Here is a 17,913-nt window from a genome sequence, read left to right on the forward strand (position 1 = left end):
GTCAATGAAAAATAATGAACTAATAAACCAAAGTATTCACAAATATATTAGAATTTAATTGATTCCCAGATGCATTTTTTTTACATTTCAACATCTCTGAAATTGAGGTATATCCTACAATAGTGTCAACAAAATCTAATTTCTTTTTTAAAGCTTTCTTAGCAGTTCATAAAATAATAGTGAACCTTACAATCCATAATATCTTAGATTTAATAGAATAAACTATGGATTTGGGTTATTGACAAAATAGTCAAATGGTAGGACATACCCTTTACAAATAAGTAAAGTAAGTTAATGAGCATTTATGCTTGTTAAGGAAAAAGTGGTCATTTTTATCTAGAATTTATTTGTTTTCAGTAGCAGCATGCATATCTCATTGAGAGCTGAATGAAAAACTATGCATTAGTAGTAAATCATATCTCTCTATTCTTATATTCATATATGAATGCATATACCTATTTGTAGAACATCAATTAGAATACGAAGTGTCATTCCATTGTTTAAAACCTTTTTGTGGCTTCTCCACTAAGGTGCTGAAGATGGTATAAAATACCATTTTTTCCTCTGGTTCTTGCCATTTACTCCTGCACCATGTATTTCTTCCCATTTCCCCACATTGGCTCTCCATGCTGCCTCCAATTCCTGTCTTGCATAATTCAGATTTGCTCTTGCAATACTGTCTATTGTCCATCCCATTGTCAACCAAGTATATGAGCTGCTTCTGTTCCAAGCCTTTGCTTAAGCCTTTCTTCCCCCATGAGGCCTGTCCCTATCCTCATGTCCTTCAAACACAGCACTGATCACTTCCTTCTCTGTACCCCACTTTGCATTGCACTTAGCTGGTCCTTATACCTGTTACATGGGATTAATATGGGATTGCTTGTCTGTATCCTTAACAAAGGATTACCTTATACCTTGTAGTATTTGCAGTTCCTAGCCAACATGTTGAAATGGAGTAAATATTCAATATATGTTTGTCAGCTGAATAAATGAATGAACAAATGTTGGAACATATATGCAAAGGCTGTTCATATCCTCCTTATATTGTCACATATATGTATATACATATATGTTTATATATTCTAAGGTTAACAATCTATACATATAAAAGGCTAATATGCAAAGTGTCCCCTCAGGAGTTCGACCAGGAGACCAGGAGTTCAATCACTTGCTATGATGTGGGCTGACCACCAAGGGGGCAGCACAGAACAAAGGAAGGCCCTGGCTGGCAGCTGGCAGCCGGGGATGGAAGGCCCCAGCCGGCAGCTGGAAGGCCTCGATCAGCCCTGATCACTGGCCAGGCCTAGGGACCCTACCTGTGCACGAATTTCATGCACTGGGCCTCTAGTAGGTAAAATAATGGAAATGGAAATAAGTTTAAAATAAGAAAGAAAACAAGGTAAAATGTATCTCTGTTATAATATCCTAGGAACATCAAAGTTCCAGTTTTAAAACATGTATAATGAACTTAATATTGAATTAGAAATATAATGTTCAATGAATCATTTCTTAGAAAATGCAAATATATTAATTTGCATATGAATTGTTACTTTCACCCTCAAGGGTGTTGTCTAGTCTTTTTTTATCACTAACCATTGCTTCACTGCTTCTCAGACTACCAACTTCCCAATATTAATAATGCTATTAATAATAAATAAGTAAGACTGAAGGTGCTTACTTCATTTCAAAAACATATCAGGGCTGAATTTAAAAATACACCATGATATTATCTTAGTGAGCATTAATGAAGGCTTATTCCCTATCACCTAATTAATAAATATTATGTTCTTAAAATTATGCAGGAAATTATAGTGACCTGTCAATACTATGATGAAAATAAAATGCTATAAATCACATTATAAGGGTCTTCACTCCTGGTGCACAATCTTACATTGCTGGGGATATATTCAGAATAAGGCAGGGAAAAAATCTAGATGGAAATGTTCTATTATTAGAAGTGAGTTGTTTTTTGTTGTTGTTGTTGAAATCACATGAAGACTTTCTTGTCTGAATGTTTGTTGAAATTGAATACTTTCTACTTACAAAAATTGGCCACTATAATTAGCTGTGTTTCCATTTCAGTGGTGACCTCCTTTACCTCATCTTAAATCATGTAAAGATGTGAGGTCATTTGTGAGATAAAAGGTTTATTCAGACCAGTTCCCTGACCTGGTTATTATCAATCTGGCAATCATAAACCCACACAAAGACACCTTTGAAGCATTTTAAAGCTGTGTAAGAATTTCTTTCCTTAGCTATGGGAAGATACAGTGTTTTCTCTCAATTACACCCTGGAAGGATATTATAGAATGTATTGGAGTTGAAGAGGAGGAGAAAAACTAACATATGAAGAAATATGACTGCCAGTTTTATCACATGCACACATACACACTATGCACAGCAGAGTAAGGGATAAAGTGGAGGTTTAGTTGGACACTTGCTGATTGTAATCTCAACTCTGCCATTTGCAAGTTAAGTTATCTTGGACAAATTGACTCAGTACCCCTCAGCTTTGACATCTGTAAAATCAGACAACACCCTTTTTGTAGGAGGGTATGTATTAGGGGGAAAATGTATGAAACACACAGTGTTTGTCACAAAGTAAACTTTCTAAAAGATTTTTTTTTGTTGATTTCAGAGAGGAAGGGAGAGGGAGAGATAGAAACATCATTGATGAGAGAAAATGATTGATTGGCTGCCTCCCATATACCCCACACTGGGGATGGAACCCACAATCTGGGCATGTGCCCTGACCAGGAATTGAACCATAACCTCCTGGATCATAGGTCAATGCTCAACCACTGAGCCATGCTGGCTGGGCTCACAAAGTAAACTTCTAACAACTCTATTAATATTAGTACAGCAGTTAGTATCAATATAGAGTAGTTTGTTGGCCTTTTCAGCACAGCTAAGGATTTTAGTACATTTTTTTATCTTTGCACAGTCATATAGTTTGGCTGGGTTGTTTTTTTTTGTTGTTGCTGTTTGTTTTGCTTTGCTTTTTTATTTTTTCATGTCGAGTTTTAATTGCATGGAGGGCTATCAAAATTTTAAAACTTATTTCATGCATACTTCCATTTTCTAAGGATCATTATTTGCTTTTTATGGTGTGTTTTTCTCACACTAATTTAAGAAAAATATACTGAAGAATATTTGAGTGTATTTAATTGGATATATAAGTTGACCCTTCAAGCAATATTTGACTCTGAATAACTGACCTGCCTGTTAACTAATAAATTCACACCACAAGTAAATGTAGTGAGGTAAATTGTAGAAATGCATCTTCAAAATGGTCTTTCTAAAGTAATTTTTCAAAGGTACCTGTAATGAGAGATCTATTTCTGCAAAACAGTGCCAAGGAGAAGTAACCACAAATACTTTAGAGATGAATGTGGTTTCTCTCACCCATCGCTCTATTTCTGTAAGACCAGCTGTAAATCTCACCCCGGTACTTAAACTCGTCATTATTTCATTGAAAAATGAAGAGGTGACAATCACAGTGATGAAAGGGCATGCTAATAGGAAGCATTTCTATAAAGGGAAATGCTGTGACTTTGCAAAGCTCATTCATCTGAGGACTAAATCTAGGGCTAATTAGGTGGCCTGAAGGAGTATTTTACTTTCCGCAGGTACAAAACCTGGACATTTCACGTGGCATGCCACCTTTTTCTTAGTCCATCTGGCAAGCACCTGCTTAGATCCCACAACTTTAAGTAATATCTGGACTGCCCTAATGTCAGCCTTGTTGCTGTTTCTGTTCATTTGCCAATGAAAAATTCAGATGTTTATGTTCACTTTGTAAGGGAATTCCTTGTAGTATCAAATGCAGTCTCCTAATCCTGTCTATTTACCAGTGCCTTCTGAATAGTAGCATCAGTTCTTTGCAACCTTTGGAATGATTTATTTGGAACTATTGAAGAGTAGGAGTAAAGTTAGAAAGGTGTTAGTGTTAATCATTTGGCTGCATATGAGAAGTATTGGTGAAATTATTGACTATTTATGGTCATTTTCTGAAGGTATAGAATTTACAGTGGGTGCACTTATTAACAATTTTAAAGGAAAGAAGAAATATTCAACCTCTACAAAGCACACTCTGAACTTGACCTTGTTACCATTGGGTAAGGTTTTAAAATAACTTTTAGAATTTCTTATCCTAGAAAATGAATTAATACTTATAATTTGGGGTTCATTTCTTTCATAATTATTGTCCCTAAAGTTCTTGTGCACGTATTTGTGTTTATGTGTCTTGCACGTGTACCCATTTACGAACAGGGTTAGTCCTAATGTTATGGACACTTTTAATCAAAGTGCCTATCTCCTACTGGCATTTATTATAATCAGAACTGAAGAAATAATCTCTTTCAAGAGCTTGTGCTGAGCACCTAGAAGTTGCAAGACACCCAACTGTGTCATATAAGATTATAGTCTTTTGGGTTGAGGACTCCCAGCTCTGCTAGTCTGAGAGAACAGATACAAACACAATATATAAAGGTAACAGTGGCATGAAGACACGTACACCCAGCAGTTCTGGGAGGCTACAGGGTAGGAAAAGGAGGAAGAGAGATATGGGTTAATCAGGAGTTGTTCTCTGGGGTAGATGGCCCAGGTCCTGACTGACGCCTGACATTGATTAATCGATACTCCATCCTAGTGTTTAACGAGTGTTCCATCCAAAAAGTCTTCTGTAATATTTAACTTCACTTCCTTCAGCTTCAATTTATGCACATTTCTTTTGTTCTCTCTTCAGGAAAGCTAGACAGAAGCCAGTAGCACAGCACTTTATATTTCTATATATAAAGAGGTTTGTTTGTTTGTTTATTGTTTGTTTGTTTTTTTCAGTGATACTTTGGTCTTCTCCAGACTAAGGAAAAACAAACACGTTTCTTAAAATAATTAAATTGTTTCTCAAGAGTTTTATTTCACTTGACTGCTTAATAGTTAATAAGCCTTGATACTATGCTTTAAGTGTTTAATCTTGGGAAAGAAACTTAATTTTTACAATGATGTGGAAAGAATTATTTGGTTTCTATTTCAAAACAGAATTTTGGATCCCAAACATCAAATAGAATCCTGTTAAACTAAGAACTTTGTAAAGTAAAATGAACATTAAAATTGCTGAGTTTATTGATGTGAAAAAAGTATTAATCCTATTCATAAATCGTACTTTTCATTATTGCATTTTACTTTTTTGACAAATAGAGCCTTAGTGTCTATTTCTCTATGGTAGCATTACAATATAACTTAAGATAACTTTGGATAAATTTCTAAAACTTTAGTGTGTTTCACAAAGACCTTTATTTCTTTTCTCTGCAGTTGAAGCTACTGTTTTGTGCCTCTATATGTCGTGCAGAAATTGATCTGCAATACATGTGGAGTCTCCAAGGGTATAGTTAAATTTAGTAATTTTATTGCTAACTGTGAAGTTAATCTGCACTGTATGTGTTCTTTTCCTCAGGAAACTGAAGTAGCAGTTCAAGCTAAACAGCCGGATGTGGAAGGGATTTTGTCTAAAGGGCAGCATTTGTACAAGGAAAAACCAGCCACTGAGCCAGTGAAGGTAATGAAGCAACCTCTAGCAATATCCATTACCTCATAATGGGTAATTCTTCCCCTGTTGTACATTTGCCATTGGTGTAGTCTATTTATAATCAATGAAATAACTTGTAGAGAAATATTGGCCATACTGCAATAGCAAAGCTGTCTTTTTGATCAACATATCTTATTTATATATTGTGATCTTAAGACTATTAACGAGTCATTGCATTAAAGGACTCATTTCTGTCCTGGTGCGCCGCCATCAATACAAAAAGTAGTCCCACCTTCAAGGTAGATTAAAATTTTTGGCTTTATTGCTTTGCTTGCCAGCCTGATGCTTTTCATATTGTTTAGCTTCATTCAGATCAAGCTACTGTATCATACTGCCTGTCTCCAACAGCTGTAAAGAATCACAATGTGGTCCATGACCTTTCTTTTCTCTGTTGTTCTTTCTTATGAAAGAGGAATCGGCATTTGGGATTCAGTACTTCATTGGGTCAAGAATTGTTAGTGAAATGTCATGTAATTGCTTCTCTCTTGGGTGAAAAAGCTGGCCTGGGAGAAAGCTTTCTACTCCTTTCCTTTTCCCATGTGCATTTGAAGCTTCTGACACGTTTATTCATAGGCTATTACATGAGGAGAGGAATGGAAAGCCAGCTCAGTTTTCAAAAATAGCTAATCAATGGCTTCCACTTGCAAATGAGAGTCCAATGATAAATAGATGTTAGGTATGGGTTACCTTATTTTCTGTGCCTGACCAAAATTATAATGGCTACCATTATGATGAAGGTTCCCGTATGCCTGTAATGGTGGCTGTTTATTGATCAGTCCTGGTTTCTCTAGCTAATGTTGCAGGCTGAGATTTAGTGAGCCTCCCCCTCATGTTTAAAACTGCTCTAAAACAGTGCAGGTCAATAACCTCATTATACAGACCTAGTTTATCCTTGCAGACAACATTACCATGACTTAGACACTGTCCCTAAGGTCACCACTTACACTTGGCCCAACTTCATTTCTAGAATATTGTTGCTTTTCTTTCCAGTTTACAAGGTGCTTTTTCTTAGGTAAAGTTAAAGTTTTAACCTCAAAGTAATGTTCAAATACCAGATGCTGAAAGGCACCTATTTCTCTAGAAATATCAATGGGGATTTATTGAGTAATACACTGTCCCACTTCTAACATCTGAAAGAGTAATGATAATTTGCATTTAGTTCCAAGCCTGGTCTGATGATTTTCATGAAGTAGCAATGTGTTCAGTATTTATTTATTAATTTCATTTATTTTTATTTTTGTTAATCCTCAAAGGAGGGTATTTTCTCATTGCTTTTTAGGGAGAGTAGAAGAGAGAGGGAAGGACAGAGGGAAGCATTGATGTAAGAGAAACATCAATTGGTTGCCTCCTGCATGAGCTCCAACGAGGGCCTGGGCCAGGGAGGAGTCTGCAACTGAGGTACATGCCCTTGACTGGAATTGAACGCTGGACCCTTTGATCCACAGGCTCACGCTCTATCCACTGAGCCAAACTGGCTAGGGCTGTGTTCAGTATTTAGATGAGAGAGTTAGAGAGGGTCCTGAAAATAGCAATTTCAGGGTTTCTGTTGATGCTCTAAGCCAAGCCAGCTCCCTAGCAGGCACGTTTCTTGGTTAACAGAGTGACTCCTATGGCAAGCACTGAAACAGACGAATGGACCATTTTATTTTTATTTTATTTATTTTTTTTAAATATTTATTTTATTTTATTTTTTTACAGAGAGGAAGGGAGAGGGATAGAAAGTTAGAAACATCAATGAGAGAGAAACATCGACCAGCTGCCTCCTGCACACCTCCTACTGGGATGTGCCCGCAACCAAGGTATATGCCCCTGACTGAAATCGAACCTGGGATCCTTCAGTCTGCAGGCCAACGCTCTATCCACCGAGCCAAACCAGTTTTGGCCAAATGGACCATTTTGTAGGTCCACTCTGTATACTCTGGTTTGATCCTCAAAGATGTTATGCAGGGTTTCTTAAAATTGTTACAGATTACAAATGTGCATTTAAATTGGCTTGTACATTTGAACCTTTGTAAAAGAAAAACACACAGTGAAAAGTCTTAATTGAAAGTCGAGAAAACTTATAAATTTAATTTTCATTATTTTTATTGAATTTATTGGGGTGACATCCTATCTAATAATAGACAAACATGGTAATTGACCGTACCTTTGCTATGCCTCCCATTGGCTAATCAGTGTGATATGCAAATTAACCACCAACAAAGATGGCAGCTAATTTGCATACCGAAGGCAGGGCCAGCAGCTTGAGATGCTACCCATGGGACCAAGGCCTGGATCCTTGACCTGGCAAGGCGGGGCCGGCAGTGCGTGAGGCTGCCCTTGGAACCCGGGCCTTGGATCTGTGACCTGGCAAGTGAGCAAAGCGATGGGGAAGGGAGAGAGCCCAGGTTGCAGAGAAGGGAGGGAGCCGAGGGCTTAGTGGGGAAGGGAAGGAGTGAGGCAGCGGAGAAGGGAGTGAAGCCTGCCTAGGTGGGCTTCGCTCCCTTCTCTGCTTCACTCCATTCTCCAGAAGCCCTATTCTTGCAGGAATCTTCCTGCAATGGGCATCTAGTTGGTTAATAAAATGATATAGGTTTTAGGTCTACAACTCTATAATACATCATCTGAACATTGTATTGTGTGTTCACCATCCCATCAAGACTCCTTCCATAACCATTTATCCACCACTTTTCCCTTGTCTACCCCCCTACCTACTTTTCCCTCTGATAATCACCATACTGTTGTCTGTCTCTATAAGGGTGTTTTTTTGGTGCTTAATTCCTTGACCTTTTTCACCCAGCCCCCCAATTATCTCACCTCTGACAGCTGTCAGTCTGTTCTCTGTATCTCAGAGTCTGTTTCTATTTTGTTTGTTTATTTTGTGCATTAGATTCTACATGTAAGTGAAATTATAAGGTATTTTTCTCACTGACTGGCTTAATTTGTTTTCACTGTGTATAAACAATCCAAGCAATTGATTCTAACTTATCACATCTTCATTCATACCCTCAGCTCCTGGGCTACTTTAAGATCTGGGCTCTGCCATGTCTGAGAATACCTACTTTCTCCTGCCACATTAATGGTATAAAAGGGAAATTACCTTTCAGAAATCAAAGACAGAGCAAGGAGGTGTTAACTTTCCCTCTTTCATATCCCTTAAAACCTTTTGGCAGAATCAGAACTCTTTTTTCTTTCCTCCTTTTCTCCTTCCCTCCTTCCCCATTTTCTCTCAAGTCATCTCATTTGGGAGAAGCAGAATTTATGTAAAACTCATTCCTGTTCTACCATTTATCCCTTGGGTTTGGAGAATATTAAACATATCAGGTTGATAGTGATGGGCAAGATTAAGGTTGGGGGTGTGGAGAAATAGTTGATTCACCTGCAAACTTTGCCATAAGCTATGGCCTTGAAAACACCTGAAACTTAGCTGGAGTTGGTGGTAGCCTGAAACACTAGAGGCTCAAAAATGACCTCATAGTTCAGACCATGGAGCCCAGCAATACAGGGCTGCAAGCTGCCAGGCTATGTAAATCTCTGCATGGATTAAAAAAATTATTTTTAAAGGTTAGGAATATTTTTCTGAAGAATTATCCATTTCTCTGATAGTCCATAAACAAAGCCCATTTTCAACATAAACAAAGTTTCAACTTTAATTTGTTATACCCAAACTTTTAAGTTGTGCTACCTAATGCCTTTTCTCCTTAACTATCAGGTTTCTCAACCCTTAAAAGAAGAAAAAAGGGTCCTAGTAGTCTGCACTACATTTTCATGAAAGAAGTGTGTGTTGTTTTTTTTCATTTTTTGGTATTCTTTTTTTTTTTTTTGGGGGGGGGTACCTTTAGAAACTAATAATTATCTAGAAGAAAGTGATATTCTCAAAAAGTAAAATGAAAACCTCTCTTGGTATGTATATAAGATGGAGTGTTTAAATAGATAATTAGTGTGTCCACTGCTTGCAGACATTTTAATTAAGGACACATTAGAGACTGATTCTGTTTCTTAGGAAATTAACTGTCTATTAGAACCTCTACATTCTATATCAGACAGCCTGTTTGTTCAGTTCCTACACTCACCTCACAAGCTGAGTCCTGTTTGGGAGCCTCACTCATCTATGTTCCGTTTTTTTTGCTTTTTCTTCACTTCATCAACGTCTGTAGGATTTCTTTACTTTTCAAAGGTAGTAAAATCTTAAAGCATGACCAAAGATATAAGCCAAAGATATAAGCATCTTTATTTTGCTTTCCCTCCTCTCTCTCTCTCTCTCTCTCTCTCTCTCTCTCTCTCTCTCTCTCTCTCTCCCTCTCCCCCCCCACTCTCCTCCTCTCCCTCTCCCCCCCCACATACACACACTTTTATCTCATTTGATTTGTAAATTGTTCCATCATCTTAACTTCAAAAATTATTGAAGATTTTTAAATATGTTTTTATTGATTTCAGAGAAGAAGGGAGAGGGAGGGAGAAACATCAATGACGAGAGAATCACGCCCCCTACTGGGGATCAAGCCAGAAACTTGATCAGAAATAGGTCAATGCTCAACCATACTGGCTGGGCAAATGTGCCATACTGGCTGGACAAATTATTGAAGATTTGTTGGATAAGTTAAATTGTTTAACATTTTGCTTAAGCTATACCTTTGGTAATAATATTTTGCAATAATGCTGTTGATGAAATCATTTTAATAGGTTATATTTTCTGCAGATTAATGACTAGATCCTCAATAATACCCAGTTTTGCAGTTAAAAAGCAATAAAAACAACTGCCATGAATAGCAACAATATTGACAAATAACAAAAATTTAAGCAATTTGTTATTTGATTTTTTAAGTTTTTTAACTCTCTTCTGAACTTAAGTGTTTAGATGACATTTTCTTCAATTCGTACATATTCTTTCTGTTTAACTTTTAACAGATATAAGTATTTCAGAATACTAGTGGATATTAGAACTGAGAGCATTAATGGAATTTTTAATGTCTTGGTTGCTTGCTGAAGTGATAAGATGAAACCAGCTGGTTTGCTTTGCTAACTTTTTAGATTATTACAAAGATATCACTAACATGAATTTAATAATATATTTTATTACTGCTCTTCAATTCTTTTTTATTGTAACAGAAAAAGTAAAGTGTTAGGAGCCTTCTGTATTTGGCCAAAGGGTTCTACCCCAACCTTAACACAAGCAATTGCTGTAGACAAATGGTCAAGAGAACAGTTATAATCTTCCAGGCATAATTTCCTCTGATATAAGCTGCAAAATGACAGTATCATTAGTCATTTTCAATTATAGTCATTCAAAACCAGGGATGTATTATATTCCCAGCTGTTTTGTTGTTAATTAACTAGATTAAGCTGTGTGTTGTTTTTTTCTCCCAATGAATTTGTTCTACTGCCAACAAACATTTTAGCATTTCTAAGAACTTATTTAGGGTTTGTGTGGGTTTTTTTGCCTGATAATTTTTAATGTATTACTCACAACAGAAATGTCTACTTGGTCAAAGTGTTGCCCAATCAGATATAATTATGACAATATTTGGACTTTACAAATCATCTGTCAGGCATACAATCTCATTTGCCTGGTGCAGATCTCATTTGCCTGGTAAGCACAATTCTATGTCAGTGTTAATAGAAAAAGTGGGGAAAAGAATTATAGAAAGATAATAAATATAATAAAGAATTTATAATTTATTAATACACAAATAGCAGAATTTCATTTTTTAAAAATTCAAGTTTGCTTTACAACCGAGGGAAAAGTCTTAGACTATGAGAGGCTGAATAAATGTTAATCATTCTTGAATATAAGGAGAGCCCTCACTTTTTCCATTGAGAAGAAATTTATAATAGATTTTTGAGCAACTTGTAGACATACACACTTAGAAATATGGATGAGATTGCCAAATGTTTAATTATATTTAATTTCTTAATGGAGCAGCATGTACATATTTGAAACCTCACATTTTATAAAATAACACACATTAGAAATATTGATTTTACCACATTTATCTTTTATGAAATGAGTTCATTCACATTATTCATATGTATATTCCAGAATTCTAGAACTCACTGTCTTCCAGGTTATTTGAAATACGGTACTGAGTCCCCTTATGATGCTGTTATAGTTCGCTGTCTAAATACAGCTAACAACATGCCTATAATCAAAAGTTAGGATTACTTTGCTTACCGCAGCAAGGGACAAAGCTCTCCAAAGACTGTGGGGCATCTCAATTAGAAGGGCACTGGCAAGAGCTGTTTAGTGGGTTTGGCTGGCTAGCACATTTTAAAGATAAATTAGGGAAGTGGAAGCCATTTTTGGATTAGATGCTGTCAAGAAACAGAGTCAGTGTGGTGATCAGGTGCCTTAATTTTTATCTAGAAGGTGAGGGGATTAAAGCAAGGCAGAATGGCCTTGACTTTGTCTCATTCCAAACATGGCCCTGCGGTGGCCCTGTCCCTGGCTAGTTTATATTCTGTGACTGTCTTTTGTATTCAATTGAGATCATCACTTATCTAGCTTAGATAGCTGCCAGTTACCAGAAGGACCATATTTCACTTCTTTGATGTTATCACTTGAATTTTTATCCCCTGCCTCACTCCCATTCATAAAATATTAGGAGGTAATCTTTTCATGTTTCTTAGATATTTACTATTTATCACCTCATCTGAATAACATCTTGTTTTTCTTTTTAAAACTATCTTTAAATGATTTATTTACAATGCCCATTCACCACTAGTGTGAGGTTGTATCCTATGAATAAATGCCAATGGTTTGTCAACTTTCTTCACCTCTTTTTTTATTAACCAAAGCTGTCAGATGACTTTCATAAGCATCCCAAAAGTCACATCTCTTGAGGTTATTGTAGGCTAGTCTGCAACTTTTTTGTTGAAAATAAAATGAGACACAAAAGATATTATAAGCTCTAATTTTTTAAAAAAATATATTTTATTGACTTTTTAGAGAGAGGAAGGGAGAGAGACAGAGAGCCAGAAACATCGATGAGAGAGAAACATCGATCAGCCGCCTCCTGCACACCCCCTCCTGGGGATGTGCCCGCAACCCAGGTACATGCCCCTGACCGGAATCGAACCTAGGACCCTTCAGTCCGCAGGCCGATGCTCTATCCACTGAGCCAAACCGGTTTTGGCTGTAAAGCTCTAATTTGAACTGATATCTTTCTGAGGCAATATTTGGGGGTAAAGTCACAATTTAGACTCACTCAGTAGTAGCAAATTCTGGAACTGGGCAAGCATTTTAAAAATTTAAGTTTCACCCCTGGTCCTCAGTTGTATTAATTGCATTTATAGTGGCATAGATGTTTCAATTATAATATTCACATATTTGTTTTGTATATACAACCATAGGTTGATTCATTTATTCATGTAACAGATATTAATTGCATGCCAAACATTGATACAAGAGAAAATATATTAAAATTTTGAAAATCCCTAAACACAAATAGAGATAAAAATATATTTTATTTTAAGTTAAAAAGTAAAGCTATATTCAGAAATTGTATTTCTTGTAATTAATTTCCACTCTTTTTTGAAATCAGTCAGAAGTGTTTATTGAGCAACCACTGCATTCTCAGAACTTTGTTGAATATTGTGAAGAGTCTAGACAAGTTTAGGGCATGGTGCATACTTCTAAGGTCCTTAATGCCATTGGAGTTTACAGTAAATCCTTCTTCAATGAGGATATTAATAATGTAAGAGTTACATTTTGATTGAGTTTGGCCAATATGCTTGACCACTATCTAGTCATTGAATGTTTCTCTAAGGATCTCCTCTTTTCTATAAGTTTAGATCAGTTTTACTCTTGAATGAAAATATTTTAATTTCAATACAATTCCAGTCAAGGTTCTTTTAGCTGCAAAGAAGAATTACTCTTTTCACTAGCAAAATAGGGGGTTTTATCATGAAATACAGAGCATCTCAATGATCCCAAGGAAAGACTCACATTGTATATTATAATAGAATTGGGAATCAGAATTGTTTGATATAATTGTCTTAGCATTTAATGACCATTTCCAAGCAAATGACATACAATAGAAAATAATGCTTTGCTGCAAAAGTCCCCAAATGAAACTAAGTTTGCCATTTAAAATAAAAATGATCTCAAACATTCTTTCTTTGAGTAAAATATGAATCCACTCTGATTGTTAAATTTGAATTCTTGTGAGGAAAGGCTGGGATCTGCAATTTACTTAGCATATTCCAAGATTGTTGTTTTCCCTATATTTAGATGTATTGCAGATGCTTTATTTTTTAAAATGTTTTAAAATTTTTATTACAGTTGGCATACAATATTATATTAGTTTCATGGGTACAACATAGTGATTAGACATTTATGTAACACTAGAGGCTTGGTGCACGAATTCGTGCATGGGTGGGGTCTGGGCAGAATCACCCCCTGGTTGAACTCCCAATCAAGGGGACAATTTGAATATTAGCCTTTTATTATTTAGGATAAGAATTGATCATCCAAAAAGTCTAGTACCCATCTGACATCATACATAGCTATTACATTATTATTGGCTATATCCCCATGAATATTTTATAACTTACAAGCTGTGAAAGTTTTGTAACAGTTTTGTAACTACTTTGACTATATTAGCTATGCTGTACTTTATACCCCTGTGACTATTTCACCCAGCCCTTTAAACCCTTCCTAGTTGGAAATCATCAGTTTGTGTTCTGTATCTATGAATTTGTTTCTGTTTTGTTTGTTTGTTTATTTTTATTAGATTCCACATATAAATAAAATTGTATTCAAAGTTTTAAAATTCTTGGAACCTGATCAGGAATAGTACTTGGTAACTATTATCCCACTGATTTCATATTTTAATATGTTGAAGTTTAGACATATCTTTGGTTCCCTTAAATTTGGTTTAAGATTATTGACATGGTTAGCAAATTATTACCTTTTACAGATGTTTATTGAGCACTACTTAAACTTTATTATGTGAAGAATGCTGCATTAGTTGCTGCAATCAAAATTTTTGCCACTTGTTAGAACTTCACAGCCTAACAGAAAAGATGTGAGAATAGAAAATATGGGCTCATGCCAGAGGACCAGAAAGAAAGACAAAACAAAACAAAACAGATCTTTCCTTGTACATAAGTAATCAATTAAGGCTCAAAAGTATAGCAGGTACTTGAATAAATTACAAGACAGGTTCTGGCTGGTGTTGGTAAATGGTTAGAGCATTGGCCCACAGACCAAATGGTCTCGGGTTTGATTCCCAGTCAAGGGCACATACCTGGGTTGCAAGCTCAATCCCCAGCCCTGGTCAGTCGGGGCACATGCAGGTGGCAACCAATTGATGTTTCTCTTTCTCTCTCTCCCTTCTACTCCCTCTAAAAATCAATGGAAAAATATCCTTGGGTAAGGATTAACAACAACAGAAATGTAACAATAAGTTGCAGGACTGTTTTTGTGATCACTTTGCTGGGGTCCAACCCCAGCAGGTCCAGGGGTCCCCAAAGGTGTGGACGGAGTCGGTGAAGAAGGAATGACACAGAGACAGCGTTCAGTTGATCAGCAGCCTAGCCAGGATCTCTAGCCAAGTTCTGGTTAGGATCTCCTGCCAGGTTCTGTGTCCACATTCTCTTGCTAGGTTCTCCAGCCAAGTTCTGTCACCAGGTTCTCTAGCCAGGTTCTCCAGCCAGGTTCTATCCAGGTTCTCCTGCCATGTTCTGTCACCAGGTTCTAGTCAGGTTCTCTTGCCATGTTCTATACAGGTTCTGTAGCCAGGTTCTCTCGCTAGGTTCTGTCTCTAGGTTGTCTTGTTACATCTGTATTTATACCAGTCGATTCCAATCCTATCAATCTCTATTCCAAAGGAGTAAAGATTATGTAGCTTAAGTGTGATTGTTCGTAGTTAAAGTGATTAACTACCCGCCTGGCACTTAGTTAAGGGGTTTTATTCCCTCCCTAACTTCAGGGTAAAATCCCTACCTGGGGAAACAACCTTTCTCGGAGAGGTGACCTTGGTTAAAACACATAGCGCCAAGAAGGTGAGTAAACATATTAAGAACAGTATGCCATATACGCCAGGTCCCTTGAAACATATGCTGTGCAGATGTTCCTTCCCTGCAGCGACTGTGTCAAGCAGCAAGGATGGACCGCTCCCAGCATCACTTGAATCAAAATTTATAGCTATTTTATGTGATATTATCCTATCTAATAAAATCGTAATATGCAAATCAACTGAACAGCAGAATGACCATCCGGGACCATGCTATGACACCTACTGGTGCCAGACCAGCCAAGGCGGGTGTGATGTGATTGGTTGGGGGCCCAGCTATCGCCCCATGATCACCCCACAGAGGGAAGCCCAGGCCACCATCCAGTGGGCTGCGGCGGGTGGGTGGGGCCTCCCTCTGGGAGGGAAGCCCGGGTGCCTGAGGGAAGCCGGGCTGGCAGCCAGGGGAAGGAAGGCCTACTCTTGCACGAATTTTGTGCATTGGGCCTCTAGTATGCTAATAACTATGAAAGATTAGAATATATGCAGTTCTGAGCTTATTGCATTTTTGATACTTTGCAATAGCCTCAGATGTTCGTGGCTCATTCAGAATACCATTTAATTTTTAAAGTCTCTACATTTGAAATTATAATAATACCCCACTTACACATCTGGAAATAACAGTGAATAAGATAACATTCAAATAAATGTATAGACTGTTCAGACTTTATGTATTAATAAAAGGAAATTAAATATATAAACATGTTCTTTTCAGGATAACCAAAACCTAGTCCTTTCAGCATTGAAATATTTTCATTTTAACTATTTTAGTGAACACTTTTATTGACTGTTTTCTGATTTGCTTCATTAAGTAGTGCATAATAGCTAACCAACAATTTTATAGTACTTTACAGTTCACAGAATTCTTTTCACATAAAATATCTCATTTAGTTTCTCCAACAAACTATGAGTTAGGTGGTAGTGTTATATCTATGTTTTAATGATGATAAATCTGAGTGACCTATCTGATTTGCCAATGATCACTCAACCAGTAGTAATGATTTAGAACTGAAATCCAGGATTTCTCATTCTAAAACACAATGTAATTTAAATGTTTCTTAATTTTAAGGGGTGTCATTATCAGCATTAATTATTCTTTCTTTTTGTTATAAAGTGATGTTCATGTACTATAAAGTTTAATATAGATCACTGTTTCTTCCATTAATACCCAGATGAAGTAGTTGATTTTTTTCTAGAAGTCACGTTGTAAGATAAATGCATACCTTTAAATATTAGAATCAAACTCAACACAGTGAGATGCTTGCACTATGAGAAGAAAGTGAAACCTTGGCCAAATGTAAACTCTGATCTCCCCTCCCCCACTCACTTTGGGGCCATATGCTTACTTAGTAGAATAGTAGGCAGATCCCAGCAGTGTTTAAATCAATCTCTAATCAGTCTCTCTCTCTCTCTCTCTCTCTCTCTCTCTCTCTCTCTCTCTCTCTCTCTCTCTCTCTTTCCCTCCCCTCCTCCCTCCCTCCTCCCCTCCCTCCCTCCCCCTACATATAAGTTAAATGGTGTATAATGAGACTTCACCATATTTTGTGCCATTATCTCTTCAATAAATGACCACGATTATTACATTTTCTAGTTATCTACTTCTATGTTTATTGTCTTCTCCCTATTTCTATTACTACCTTTTTTTTCCAACATGGTTACTATTTAGTTGCTCTTAATATTTGTCCATTGGAAGTCACTGCAACTTTGCAAGAGAATCAAGAAACTAAATATACATTACTTCACCAGCTTTTTATACTATTTAATTCTCAGTGTTAGCTCTGATGTCAGAATGGATAAATATCTTCCACGTGTCAAACTTTCAATGGTAGTCTTCAACACTGATCAGAGGCATTTTTGTTTGCTTTTTGATTCAAAGCTTATGTTTTAATAAATAAAAAGAGTTATATTCATTGATATGATACTAAGTGTTTAACAACATAAACTCTGGAGAAAAATTAAAAGCCCCTATTTGACATGATGTTAGATACAATAGACATAAATAATATCAAAAGCACAGATGGCAGTTAAATTAGGTCCTGATGAATTTTTAGTATTTATTCCCTTGGCAGCTTTTCTCAAGTAGGGTTCCTCAATAGAATTAAGTCCTATAGAAAATGATGTGCGGACCTGTTTTCTAATTCTTGTCAAGGATGGTGCTGTTTAGGTAACTCATTAGGTCTAATGGACTGCTTAGGCTTTGGTCTTGGACAATCAGCATCAGTGTCAACTGGAAAATTGTTAGAAATGCTAGTTCTTGGGGCCCACCCAAGACACTGAATCTAGACCACTGGAGCTGGAACCCAGCTTTCAATGGTTTAACAACGCCTATGGGTG

The 17,913-nt window shown here is 36.7% G+C and overlaps 1 protein-coding gene across 1 annotated transcript in view; it reads left to right on the forward strand.

The window, feature by feature from the left end:
* The window catches only part of DMD (dystrophin), a 1,824,373-nt gene that overhangs the window by 1,037,935 nt on the left and 768,525 nt on the right, over positions 1-17,913 (forward strand). The window contains exon 47 of the mRNA XM_036304100.1: positions 5,456-5,557. Within this exon, the coding sequence (XP_036159993.1) occupies positions 5,456-5,557 (102 nt within the window). The remainder of the gene's footprint in view (positions 1-5,455; positions 5,558-17,913) is intronic.

This window comes from Myotis myotis, unplaced genomic scaffold (assembly GCF_014108235.1).
Source record: "Myotis myotis isolate mMyoMyo1 unplaced genomic scaffold, mMyoMyo1.p scaffold_m19_p_4, whole genome shotgun sequence".
Taxonomy (NCBI): domain Eukaryota; kingdom Metazoa; phylum Chordata; class Mammalia; order Chiroptera; family Vespertilionidae; genus Myotis; species Myotis myotis.